Below are 14271 nucleotides of genomic sequence, written 5' to 3' on the forward strand. Positions count from 1 at the left end.
AAATCAAACCCTATTCCTATTTTATAAACTAAATTTATAATGTTCTAATTTGAATATTATCTGCTTCACTATATCTTCATTCAAAGGTCATATCATGTCTTCATATATCTCAGATATAATATCTGTGAATTGTCGTTGCACTTACCCTACTTCGACATGATCCACATGATAGGATATTGGTAGCGCCACCCTGTCTCAAGCACCCAATGAATTTTTTGGTAATTGTTGGACCCTTTCCATAAAAACTCGAATAAAACTAGCTAAAAAAACTTGATTCGGAACATCTTGAGCTGAGTTGACTCATTTTTGTAACCGAGCCAAAATCGACTTAGGCTCAGCTCGATCATGGCTCGAATCGTTGGCTCGATCTTAATCTCGTTCAACTTCAAAATCGATCTAGAAACCACCCTGGCTCGACTCGGGCTCGACTTGTGAACAACCCTACTTTTAAGATGCCAACAACCATACAGGTAGGGATAAGCAAAATGATACTGGTACCGTTTCGGTACAGGTATCGAATCGGTACCAAGTTTTGAGTTTATGGTATCGTTACGGTATCGATATTTCTTGAATTTTGCCTTCAATTCCGGTATTTATCGGTATTGGTACCTGCTAATCTCTACTTACAAGACACCTTAAAGAGAGAGAGAAATAATAAACGAGTAAACTCTCACGAAATGACTTTTTGACATGAACCCTTCCTCCAATAGAGAGAGACCGCAGGTTTTTCACAAGACTAAGATGACAAAAACACAAATCACTTTATCCCAATTGTTAACTCTATTCATAAGATAAAAAGGAACTAATTAAGCCCAACATGCAATCCAACACCCCACCATGTTTTCCACTTTCAACCCACACACCTCGCAACCATAAAGGTTGGAATTTTGGAAATTAATATTTTAAGGCCTGAGCATAAATCCTAGCCACATTCTTTAAGTTAGATATAGACCACTCCCCAACAATCATAGAATCATCCGAGTATAAAAAATGAGACACCATCGCACCCCCATTTTGAGTTTTAAGGCCTCCAAGAACCCCAACTCACACTATATCATACAAGACAACTCTTTCATAATCAAAACGAAAAGTGGGAGACACATTCACCAACACCGAAGACCTTGACGACTTAAGAATACCATCAATCCACTTGCGGCATATAATCGGAAACCCCATTTGTGACCGGGTAGATAATAAAAAAAATCCCGGTTTACATTATCATAGGCATTCTCAAAATAAATAGAAGATTTTAACTTTTATAACTTTTAATCTTTCTTCTTTTCACCCACGCCAAAATTTTATTCACCATTAATGGCCCGTCCAAAATGAACTTACCTATAAGGCCATGTGTAGTGGGGCTCGGGCTTGGGCGAATTGAGGCGAGATTGGGCGCGAACACCGCCCCCCAGGCGATAAGTGGGCGAATTGGGGCGGGGGCGGGGTGTTTTTATCGCTGTGGAAGAAGAAGAATATTATTATTATATTATATGTATGTGTGTGCATATATTAGTATATGTATATGTATATATGTTGTGTGTGTGTATATATATGTATATGTATATGTATATGTATATATGTTGTGTGTGTGATATATATATATATATATATATATATATATATATATATATATATATGCAAAATGAATCCTAGAAACAACCCGAACCACCCATTCCCTCCTTTCGGTCAACACCATGGTTCGCAAAACCAACCGAACGTGAACTTACAATGGAACCCGATGAACCTAAACCAACCGAGCTATCCGTTTCAATTTCCCGACCCGAACCTAAACATGTACGCCAACCGAGCTATATGTTTTTTTATATTTTTAGTTATGTATTTTTTTTAGTTATGTATTTTTTTGTATTTCTTTTTAATTTTAATGCATTTTTATTTAATTATTTGAATAAATTGGTTTTTATTTAATTAGTTTAATTATAAAAAGAAAATAATAAAAAAAGACACTGTTGACCCAACTTGTAGCCCCTACACCATTACACCCCAAAAACAAATTTCCACTGCATGCTGACTAGGCGCCACGTGTCAAAATTCGCCCCCAATTGTAGCCGCTCCACTACACATGGCTAAGGAAAGCAGATTATGAATATGAAATAACTGAATTTATCACCCTTTTCATCCTATTGTGCCGCTTATTATATTATTGACTAGCAATGACCTTCTTAAATAGTTAATAACTCTAGTTGACCTACTTTATCCCAAGTTGATCATCATTGACTAAAAAATTACCACCTTCAACTAGAGATGTTCAACGAAACCGGTTCCTGGAACCGAACCGGTGGATCCGAACCGGACCCGAACCGGTTCCTACCCGTTTTTTGTAGGAACCGGACCCTATCTGATTCAACCCGATGATCCGTGACCGGTTCTTGCATTTCTGAGTGGGGGCGGGTAGGAACCGGAACCGAACCGGAACCGGTTCCTAACCGTTTTTTTGGCCGTTTTTTGACCGTTGGGGTCAAAAATAGCCGTTTTTTGACCGGTTACGGTACAGAAACCGGGCTAGGAACCGGTAAGAACCGGTTAGATAGGTTAGGGGTCCGAGGGTGGGAGAACCGGTTCGGTTCCCTAACCGGTTCGAGCCTGGAACCGGTTTAAAAGGGGGTTTTGAATATAGGAACCGGTTAGGAACCGGTTCCGGTTCCTAGTCCCAAACCGTTTTGAACATCTCTACCTTCAACAACTTAATTAACAATCATTGACCACAAAAAAAACCATTATTGACTTTAGTTAGACCATAAATAACCATAATTGTGCCAAACACAATGGCTTATATATTATTGTTCGAACTATATTTTGCTATTTTTACTTTTAAATTATTTTTCTCTTGTTTTGTAACCATGTTTACAGCCGATTTTTTTTTTTTTTATAGTTTTACTTTATTTATTTATTTTTTTAGACTGATTTATGACTGAAATGAAAAGGTCACAAAGTTTCCAACCGTTTCCTTTTCGTGTTTTTTCTTACTGATTTGCCACTAAAATGAACTGGTTGCAGATCTTACGACTGGATTGCGACTAAACTTTTTTTCTTCAATTTGTTTCTTTCAAGTTTTTTCAACTGGTTTCAAACCGAAATGAAGCTGTCTAAAATTATGCAACGATGGAACCGATTATGGTTTTGGTTGCAAAAGAAACCTATTGTTTTATAAAATAAAAAAACAAAGTTACAATAATAATTATCTGTCAACATTCAATAATGTTTGCTTAAAAATATCATCATCATCTCTATATATCTCTATATACAATAAAAGAAAACAGCTTCTGACACGTGTCACCACCACATGCATTTAGGACACGTGTCAGCCTCTCATGCTATTTGCTATTGTGTTCGCTAATCCTGCTTCCACATCGCCTACTTTGTTGAACCGGGTTTTTCATTTTTCACAACCATAACCCTAATATCTATTTTCTCCTTCTCTCTCCTTCATTCATTCATCCGTCGTTTCTTTCTTTCTCTCTTCTCCACACCATATCCACAAACCTCTCTTCACCACACCGGATCTTCTCATATTCACTATATTTCAGATCTTCAGATCCACAAACTTCTCTTCTCCACACCGGATCTTCAAATATTCACTAAATTTCGGATCTTCAGATCTTGACTATATTTCAGATCTTGTGACAAATCAAGTACTTCAGTTGTTATTGTGTTCATTAATTACCGTTTTTTGCTATCCGCCGTCGTGAAGCCTCACTGTTCAAGGTGACTTTTAATGTGTTTATATATTCCTTATTTTCTCTAAATATTTTATTCTTATGTTCTAATCCTGAAAATAAATTTTATCTCTTTATACCTTTTCAAATATTTAGGGAAATTTTAAGGTCAGTTCATCTAAAGCCTCCGTAAATCGTCTTCGTTGAAGTAATTATTTATGTTAGTTAACTGTTAATTTATTTTTCATTCATAAATAATTCTATGCTGTCTGTTCAGATTCATATTGTCAACAGTGAAGATGAAGATAAACATAAAGAGGTACTGTTATCCTGTTCAATTATTATATTTAATTTAATTTTTTAATTTTCCATTTTCTATATTTCTAATTTCTCACTTCTATTTTACTTTTCAAATTTTTGTATTATGTTTTCTATGTTTTCCAAGTACACATCGGCTTTGCTGGAATCAATATTATGTTTAGTAAGGTATGTGTAGTTGATTTTATAATTAATTTAATTTTTTATATTCTGAAAAATAAAGAATTAAATTTATTTAATTGATCATTTTGGCTTGCATTATTTGTACCATATTTTTTATGCGTATTCTCAACATTGAAGATTAAAGATGACGATGAACAGGTACTGTTTTGCTGTTTAAATCTCTATATATAATTTAGTAATTTAAAATTTTATTTTACATATTTATTAATTCAAATTAATTTTCAAATTTGTTTTAAATGTTTTGCAAGTACACATCAATTTAGCTGGATTCTGGATTGTTGGACTTCAATATCATGTTGTTTAATTCAATTTCTTCAAACAGTAAGTTATCTTCTTCATAGTGTGTGTTATGAAAGTTTAATTTATTATATTAGTTACATATTTTAAACAAAATCTTATTTCCGTATGTTTACAGATTACAGTATGTTTCTTCAAGCAAGAATCAGATTAATAAATTTCGTTCTCATATGACTTATGGTGTGAAGGTATACTCAAATTTACATTTCTCTTTAAAAGTATGTATTTGTTTACTTTAATTGATAATATTTAATTTATAATAAATGAATTACATATTACATATTTTAAAAACAAAAACATAAAAATTTAAATGAATTAAAATAATACGTTTGAAAAACTATAATTTTTCCTTTTATGATGTAAATATTTAAATGCTAAAAATTTAGATCGTAATTTATTGTTTAAAAATGTTATTATTTTTTTGTTTTATCTTCTTATGATGTATATGATGTTTTTCATCTAAATGTTCTTGAAAAATAATAATTTTAAAGAATTAACAAATTTATTAAAATTTGTAATAGTGTTTATAAAAATAAGAATACTTTTTTATATATGCAATATTTTCAAATTACTAAAACTTTTGATAGTGTTTAAAAAGGTTATTCTTTTTTTGGCTTATCCTTTTTATGATGTATTTTTTTGAAATGCTAAATATTTAGATCAACATTTATTGTTTAAAAAGGTTATTATTTAAGAATAAAGAATTATATTATCATTTTTATATATGCAATATTTTTAATCCTAATATATAATTTCCTAACACTTATAATATTGTTTAAAAAGATTATTATTTTTGCTTTTATCCTTTTTATGATTAATTTTCTTTAAATGCTAAATATTTAGATCAACATTTATTGTTTAAAAAGGTTATTATTTTTTTGTTTTATCCTCTTATGATGTATATGATGTTTTTCATCTAAATGTTCTTGTATGATAATTATTTTTAGGAATTAACAAATTGATTTTAATTTTTAATAGTGTTTATAAAAAAAAAGAATACTTTTTTATATATGCAATATTTACAAATTACAATTAATTTTAATAGTGTTTCAAAAGGTTCTTATTTTTGGTCTTATCCTTTTTATGATGTATTTTCTTGAAATTGTAAATATTTAGATCAACATTTATTTCTTAAAAAGGTTATTATTTAAGAATTAAGAATTATATTATCACTGTTATATATGCAATATTTCTAATTTATAATTTCCAAAAACTTATAATATTGTTTAATAAGGTTATTATTTTTGGTTTTATCATTTTTATGATGAATTTTCTTTAAATGCTAAATATTTAGATCAACATTTATTGTTTAAAAAGGTTATTATTTTTTTTGTACTACATATAGAGATTATAAGTCAAAGAAAACATTTAAATATTTATAATATATGAAAAAAAACTATGATGTTGAATAAGACTGACATATTTTAAAATTCATCACAATAGAAAGTTAAAGTAGAAAGTTAATATTTTCCCTACCTAAGTAGGTTTATAAGTTTATCATTTCAAACTAGAAAACACTATATGAAAAAAGTCTGAAAATTGTCTACATTTTGAGTATTTGATATTCCAAGTAACATTCAGACTAAGTAAATTATGATATATTCTAAACTTTTCGTTTAAAATGTCTATGTTTGTTGTTATTATAATCTGTAATCAAAGATTTACATATCATATATTTTAAAAATAAAAACTTTTATTTTAACTTACAAAACCATTTTTAAAGTGTTCACTCTTTTCAAAAAACTGTAAATATTTTTTTACAAATCTTTACAAAGCTCAATACAATCTTTTTGTTATCTTTTTAATGTTTTATTTTCTTTCAACTTTAAAAAAGGTAGATCTATTTTTGATCAACTTTTTATTTCAAACCAAAAGATATGATTTTCTCTCAACTTTTAAAAAGGCAGATCTACTTTTCATCAACTTTTCATTTTAAATTAAAATATATTAAAAAAATCCAACTTTCAAAATAGATCTTTACAAAATTCAACTTTAAAAAAGTTAGATCTACTTTTTAAAGTTAGACTTTTCATTTCCAAACAAAATTATATTACAAAAAATTAAACTTTCATTTTCAAAAAAAGTATACTTATGTCAGTTGTTCAGTCTTTCCAATGAATTTTAATTTTGTTTTTTCAAACCTTACTACATTATGTTTGTTTCGTTTTTTATGTATTGTTGTATATCACTTTAAAAACAGTTACAAAATATGTATGACACTTTACCTAAATATCTGAACAACTTATACACAATTTTCATATTTTTCCAACTATGAGGACAAGTTGACCATTTCAAGATTGTGAGAATGTGTTGGACTAACTTTTGAAAAACTTAGGATCTTTATATTCACTCAATCTATAAACACTATTAGAAGACATCTTTTTCACAACTTTCCAAAAATGTTTCCAAATTTAGAAACCAATTTCTCTAACCAAGAAAGAATATTTTTCTGCCATGTTTCTTATATCTTAAAATAGATTGTAGGTGAAAGTATATTAGAACATTCAAATGTGACAAAATAGATATTGGACCACTTATTCAGATTATAGGTGAAAGAAAAACATAACATTTATACTATAAGAAACTAAACTACGATATTGAATAAGACATTTTCAAATCCCAATATAGATATTTACACTTTAAAAGTATTTTGTCTTATCAAAAATTGGATATATTCGTTGGATATTTAAATGCATTATGTTTTTTTCCATTTTTATGTATTGTTTTATTTCAACTTTAAAAAAACTTAAGATCTTTATATTCACTGAATCTATAACACACTATTAGAAGACATCTTTCTTTTTCAAAATTTTTCAAAAATGTTTCCCAATTTAGAAACCAATGTCTCTAACCAAGAAGAATATTTTTCTGCCATGTTTCTTATAGCTTAAAATAGATTTTAGGTGAAAGAATATTAGAGATTAAAATGTGTCAAAATTAGTTGGACTACTTATACAGATTATAGGTGAAAGAAAAACATAACATTTACACTATATGAAACTAAAAACATAAGATAAATAGCAATGAAATGTTGATTTCAACTACTTATAGAGATTATATAGCAATAAAATGTTGATTTTTTTATATTATAAGAAATAAAACAGATAATTTATCACCCATTGACACTGTTTAAAATTCTAATCAAGAATCTGGCTAATTAAATTCTCAAGTACATTTTCCATTTTCGTTTAAAAGTATATATTTGTTGTTATTTATTTACATTCACAGATTAACAATAATTAAAATTCAAAAATTACAAACTATATTTTAGATTTTGAAATAAACTTTTACTTTTCAATTGATTGGTCTTTTCAAAACATTGTCAATATTCATTGGATATTTTCATGCTTTCTGTTTTTATCCGTTTTAATGTATTGTTTTATTTAAAAGTTGCAAATAGTTAGAAAGTTAATCTTGACCTTACTTAAATATGTTTATAAACATTTCATATATAATCAATATTATATATTATATTTAAATTTTCAAAAATGTAAGAAAAATACTCAATATATATTTCAACTAACTTTAGATATTATGTAACATCCCGAAATTTCTAAAATAATATTAATTATATTATTTAATAATAGAGGGAAAGTTTACTCGGGTTATCGGGAAATAATTAAATAGAGTATGAGTTGGTATGGGTCGGGCTAGTGTTGGTTAATGGATATGGGTTATGGACTTGGGTCATGAAGGAAAGAAGGATGAGACCATGGGCTTAAGCCCATGATCCATAATTATAAAAGCCTTAAACCACCATTTAATCCTTCATTTCTCATACTCCATACACCACCCAAAAACACACACTTAGCTCTCTCTCATCCTACTCTCTCTCTCTAAGCCGAAACCAAGAAGAAGAAGAAGGAGAACCGATTTCCGACCCGAGGTAATGATAGTATGTTATTGTAGAGGTCCAAACCGTTAGATCTAGTTGCGAAACAACGAGCCGACACCGTTAAACCGTTGAAGTCACGAGATCCGGGTGGAATTGGGTTTAAACCGAACCTAAGATGAGCTTAGGGTTCACTCTAGCTCAGATCTGGATCGAACGGGATGAAAAACGGTGAAAACGGTGGGGAAACGAGCGAGATCTCGCTTTTCCGGCGAGATCCCGTTATTCTGGCAATGGCGGCGCCAGAGATTCTGGTACGAGGTAGGGTAGTGTTAGGGAATGTTCTGACGTAACCCTAGTTCGTTAACGGAAGCGTAACAAACTAACTGTGATTCGTTAACAAAGACATAACGAATTAGCAAGTAATTCGTTATGCCTATTCGCTAAGCCGAGATGACGAATTGGAAACATTTCGTTAAGATGGGATAACGAATTAGAGGTAGTTCATTAAGGGAATGAATGACGAACTAAGTCCAATTCGTTAAGCAGTTCGTTAAGGGTTCAGTTCGCTACGAAGTTCAGTTCGTTAACCAAACCATACGAATGAGGTCCAATTCGTTGTGATGACCAGTTCTACAAGGTCCACTTCGTTATGAGGACTGGTTCGTTACATAGTCCAATTCGTTAAGGACTGGATAACGAACTAGGAGTTGGGTAGAATTACAGAAGTGGTCCTTGGACTTAGATAAGTATGAGATAAATACATAATAGTCCTTAGACTTTGATAAATTATGAAAGATACCTTTAAGGGTGAACGATTAAAGATTAACTAACCGGGTAACGATTCAATGAAGTAAAACCGGCTTAGACGCGTAAGGCTAGTTAGGTAGCAATGAGAGTGGCTAGAGTGGTATTTGATATTCAATTATTGAACAGTTAGACGCGCACAGCTCGAGAAGGAATACTATTAGCTGAGGAAGTAACCGAGTTTAGTTGAGTTTCTAGCCCCATTTCCTTGTTATGTTTTCGGGGTTGTATGCATACTCGATGTGAAGTGTGAATACACTTACCTTAAGTGGTAAGTGTATGCTATAGATGTTATACGAGGTAGCTACTATATAATGTTTGTCGGTACGTGAACGCTATTCGGATATTGCAAGTATCGCCAAGGATAGTGAGTGCCAAGTGGTTTTTAGTGTGTATGAATGCTATGATGTGACTTGCTTATTATGTAAATGATATGAAGCGTGTTGTAGAAAAGTGGAGGTAGAGTGTGTTAGAAGTGGCAAGAGTCTAGTAAGAGTGTTAGTGGCATGACGATAGTACGTGGTAGGGTAAGCCTATACGTGACTACGTCATTAAAGTGGCAAAGTGGCATAACGTTATACGTTATTAAAGTGGAAAAGTGGCAAAGTGGTAGGTGTAAATAAGAGGCTAAGTGGTAAGGTGAGCAGGTTAGATAGTGGACTACGTGTCTTCAGATACGTATATGTTGTATGTAGTGGTTGTATGACAAGTTGCTTGATTAACTAGAACTCACTCAGCGTAGCTGACTTTTAGTATGCACGCAGGTGATCAGACCAAAGAACTAGCATGAGGATGACACATGGCATGGATTGAACGGCTGGCACATGAAGATTGAAGAAAAGATATTTTAAATATAATGTTTTGAGTTATGGTATCAAAGAAAAGATTTAATATTTTGTAACGAATGATTGGTGTTTATATTCCGCGTAAAGTTTTTAATTAACTCTGATTTGTAAGAACTGTGTTTATGAGTAAATCCGACGCTAAAGTAGGGCTACCGGGTACGGGGCCTTACATATTAACTAACAATGAAAAAAAAAATTAAGGCTATAATAAATAAAACATAAATAAATCAGCATTGACACCGTTTAAAATTACAATCAACAACCTCACTAATTCAGTTTTCATATACATTTTCCATTTTCCTTTTAAACTATATATTTGGGACAATAATTTCTAATCACAGATTTGTAATTTTATTTTTTTTATGTTATAAGAAATACAACAGATAATTTATCACCCATTAACACTATTTAAAATTCCAATCAAGAATCTGGCTAATTAAATTCTCATGCACATTTTCCAATTTCGTTTAAAAGTATATATTTGTTGTTATTTATTTACATTCACGGATTAACAATAATTAAATTCAAAAATTACAAACCATATTTTAGATTTTGAAATAAACTTTTACTTTTCAATTGAATTGTCTTTTCAAAACATTGTCAATATTCATTGGATATTTTCATGTTTTCTGTTTTTATCCATTTTAATGTATTGTTTTTAGAAAGTTAATCTTGACCTTACTTAAATATGTTGATAAACTTTTCATATATAATGAATATTAAATTTAAATTTTTAAAAAATGTAAGAAAAATACTCAATACTTAAACTATATATTTGGGACAATAATTTATAATCACAAATTTGTAATAATTATATTTTGAAAATTATAAACTGTAGTTTATATTTTTAACTAAACTTAAACTTTTAAAGTGTTTAGTCTTTTCAAAATATTGTAAATATTCTATGGATATTTTGATGCATTCTGTTTTTAATCATTTTTATGTATTGGTTTATGTAAAAGTTGGTACAAAGTTATATTTGTTTAGTCTTAATAAAGTTCTATTTAGAGAAAATCTTTCCCAATTTAGTTAACAATTTATCAAATCAAGAAAGTAGATTTGCCTTCTATTTTTCATATAGTCTAAAATAGATTGTTGTTTTTCCTCTATAAATACTCCCCACATGTTCACAATTTTGCACGCTCACCTTCCCCTTGTCTTTAATTTCTGTATTGTATCTTTCTTGTGAAGTCATGGAGCACGGGTATATTCTAATACTTTATGTTGTAATGCATTCTTTATTTATATCAGATTATAATTAATAAATTTGTTTTTTGCATATTATTTTGTTACAGAAACATCACTTATTTGAAGGATTTGGATTTGGCTCGTCGTGATTACACTGTCAAAGTTCGTGTAATCCGTTTATGGAAGCAGCCTTTGTATAATAATCCAGATCAGTTTTACTCAATTGAAATGATTGTTGTTGATGAACAGGTATATCTTAATCCATTTAATTTAAACATTTTATTTTAAATTATGTTGTTTTATTTTTCATATCTTTTTGACCTATACTTTTTACTTACAGGGAACTACAATGCAAGCTAATGTTCTTAGAAGATGGTTTCCAAAATTTGAAAGTCTTCTTCATGAATCCGGTTATTTTTACTATTCTTTTATTTTTATAGTCAACAATATTATTTTTACTTTGCACAGTTGTTATCATATGTTGATTTATTATTTGTTATTATATTTGTTATTATATTGTAGTAAATATTGATAACATTTACTATAATTGTCTTGATTGTTTATACTAATTTTTTTAATAGTTGTTTACACTCTATTTTTTTCTTCATTGTATTTGTATTATATTTGAACATATGTTATAAAATTAGTATGTATCTTTAAAGTAATTTTAGGAATATTTGTCAAATTGTATGTGAATTAAAGTTATTTGTATTTTGTAGTTTTCCATTTTTATTTAAAAGAGTATAACCTATTTTGTGTTCCAACTTTTTTTATTTATTATTAAAATTAATAAATAATTGTAGATATTATTAATGAATCAGCTTCTTTATAATATTATCCTCTTTTTATACTAAATATTACTTTTACTTTGCACAATTAATATCATATGTTGATTTTTTATTTTTTTTAGATTATGCTTTTAGTTTTTTTAAAATCACTAAATAATTTTTTGATTAAATCTTATTTACACTTCTTTAATTTTACTTTTGTAGACTGTTATTTCATTGTGAGGCCTACGATTGGTTTGAATGACTCAAAGTACAAATATGTGAACAACCAAAACAAGCTTGGTATTTTTGTGGACAGTGATGTGTTCCCATGTTTTGATTTCTCTGGTCCAGTATATGGATTCTGTTTCACAGATTTTAAGGATATCATTGAAAAAAGTGTTCCTGATAATCAAGCTTTAGGTAAACAGGTTTTATATTGTACAATTATTTTATTTCTCTGTACTTTAACTATTTATATTTAAATCCACAAATTATTTTTCCAGATGTTATTGGTTTTATTGCTGATGTTAAAGATCTGAAGAAATTCAAGACATTAAAGGGTAAAGACACAAAGAAAGTGAATGTCATTCTTCAAGATCTTGAGTATGTATTCAGTGTTAATATTTTATAATTATAAATTTAGTTTGTAACCACTTTTGTTGAAATATTATTTTTAATTCTGTTTTGCAAGGATGAATTCAATTTATCTTTCTTTGTGGGATTCTTATGCTGATTCTGTTTTAGAGCACTGGCAAAACAGAAATGAAAATGGTGTTATTTTTGTTGTACTCCAGTTTGGCACATTGAAGTACTTTGGTCGTTTCGGTTATGTAAACAACTGTTTTAATGTTTCAAAGCTATTTGTGAATTCTGATATTGTTGAAATTACTTCATTTCGAAACAGGTTTTATACATTCATTATTAAAGTTTCATATTATGATTTTGCATATTTTTTAGTTTACTCACTAAATTTTTCATTTTTTATCAGCCTTCTTCAAAACTCTGCTGGTTCATCATGTTCCACCCAATCATCTAGGTTATCTGGAATGTTTTTATCCCTCTATGATGAATATGTTGTAGGGAGCGAATTTGTTAACATAGCTGAGATAACTCTGAATGAGGTAAACTTTATTTGACTTTTTTTAATATTTAATATTTATGTTATGTTATAATAGAGTTAACATAAATATAGGTGAAGTCTGTGGTTATTGTTGGTACTGTTCGGATGATACAAGAAGAATTGCTCTGGTATTATTTTGCTTGTAAAACTTGTCATAAGAAGGTTACAAAAAAGTGTGATAGTGATGAACATACTGTGGGTGTTTTGGTTGATCAAGAAGATGTTTTTAAATTTAAAACAGAGACTTGCAATAATACTGTTATTGAAGTTGTTGAAAGGTTATATTATATTTAAATTTTATCATCATATTTTTCATATAATCATAGTATGTTACATGATTTATTATTTATGCAGGCTGAAACTCCCATTGGTGGTTCAGGATTCCACAGGAAGTGTTTCTTTGACAGTTTTTGACAGAGAAGCTTCGAAAATTCTCAACACTTCTGCTAAAGCTTTAGTTGACAAACATGCTGCTGTAAGATATCATTATTACTTTTTAATTTTTCTGGCTTATATTTTTAGTTTTAATAACTATTTGATGTTAATATTGTTGTAAAATGTTACTTAAAACAGGGTGGTGATAAAGCTTTGTATCCTGATGAGTTCGATGTTCTTGTGGGGAAAAAGTTTGCATTTCGGATTGATATTACCGACTTTAATCAGAAAAACAACTTCTGGATTTTTGGTGTTTCCAAAGTCATTGATGATGCTGATATTATCTTTGAGCTTAAAAAGAAGTCAAACAATTCTGAGGTAATACATTTACATAAAAATATATTCAACATACATTTTTTGACCAACAAACTGTGATGGTAAATTTTTTCAATTAAAGGTTGATGACTCCGCATGTTTGACCAACTATTTGGATGATAGTCAGTCTCAAGACACACTGAACCCCAATGTATGACCTTTATACAGTTAAAATTATGTCAATTCTTTACAGTATTACATATTTTTTTCAACCTTATATAAATATAATTTTAAATATTTGAACTTCATTCTTTGTTTGTAAATACATATTAGGTTGATAATCTTGGTGGTATTGACTCAAGCCAAGCTCTCAAACCAATGGTAATTACCGTGAATTGAACTTTAAATTTTCAATTTATTAATAGAAAATGCAACATTTACTTACAAGCTTATTTTATAAATTTATAGGCTGTTGTTGAAATTATGGATGATAATGTCATTACTCCAGCTGGAAAACAAAGTAATGACAAACAAATTGAGAAGCCTGATG

The 14271-nt window shown here is 29.3% G+C and overlaps 2 protein-coding genes across 2 annotated transcripts; both read left to right on the forward strand.

Annotated features, from left to right (window-relative positions):
* The first annotated feature begins 11146 nt into the window (after positions 1 to 11146).
* LOC143581407 (uncharacterized) lies at positions 11147 to 12542 on the forward strand. Its single transcript, XM_077064203.1, has 5 exons — positions 11147 to 11157; positions 11249 to 11390; positions 11482 to 11551; positions 12134 to 12331; positions 12415 to 12542. Exons 1-5 carry the CDS (start codon positions 11147 to 11149, stop codon positions 12540 to 12542), a joined length of 549 nt encoding a protein of 182 aa, XP_076920318.1.
* On the forward strand, positions 12440 to 14121 carry LOC143580468 (uncharacterized). The gene is made up of 5 exons (XM_077063481.1): positions 12440 to 12815; positions 12900 to 13032; positions 13104 to 13309; positions 13386 to 13506; positions 13605 to 14121. The coding sequence occupies exons 1-5, from the start codon at positions 12604 to 12606 to the stop codon at positions 13839 to 13841; spliced, it is 909 nt and encodes a 302-aa protein (XP_076919596.1). The 5' UTR covers positions 12440 to 12603; the 3' UTR covers positions 13842 to 14121.
* The last annotated feature ends 150 nt before the right edge of the window (positions 14122 to 14271 follow it).

The sequence above is a fragment of the Bidens hawaiensis genome, unplaced genomic scaffold, assembly GCF_021521415.1.
Source record: "Bidens hawaiensis isolate Kalapana, Puna unplaced genomic scaffold, B.hawaiensis_p1.1 tig00001511_1, whole genome shotgun sequence".
In the NCBI taxonomy this organism is placed as follows: Eukaryota; Viridiplantae; Streptophyta; class Magnoliopsida; order Asterales; family Asteraceae; genus Bidens; species Bidens hawaiensis.

What these genes read in the sequence shown, in the direction of transcription:
- LOC143581407 (XM_077064203.1), top strand. An exon ending in TGATTGTTGTTGATGAACAG is followed by an intron (nt 11,391 to 11,481) that starts GTATATCTTAAT and finishes TTTTACTTACAG; the next exon opens with GGAACTACAATGCAAGCTAA. An exon ending in AAGTCTTCTTCATGAATCCG is followed by an intron (nt 11,552 to 12,133) that starts GTTATTTTTACT and finishes TTACTTTTGTAG; the next exon opens with ACTGTTATTTCATTGTGAGG.
- LOC143580468 (XM_077063481.1), top strand. Translation starts at nt 12,604, where the DNA reads ATGAATTCAATTTATCTTTCTTTGTGGGATTCTTATGCTGATTCTGTT. An exon ending in CTGAGATAACTCTGAATGAG is followed by an intron (nt 13,033 to 13,103) that starts GTAAACTTTATT and finishes ACATAAATATAG; the next exon opens with GTGAAGTCTGTGGTTATTGT. An exon ending in TAGTTGACAAACATGCTGCT is followed by an intron (nt 13,507 to 13,604) that starts GTAAGATATCAT and finishes TACTTAAAACAG; the next exon opens with GGTGGTGATAAAGCTTTGTA.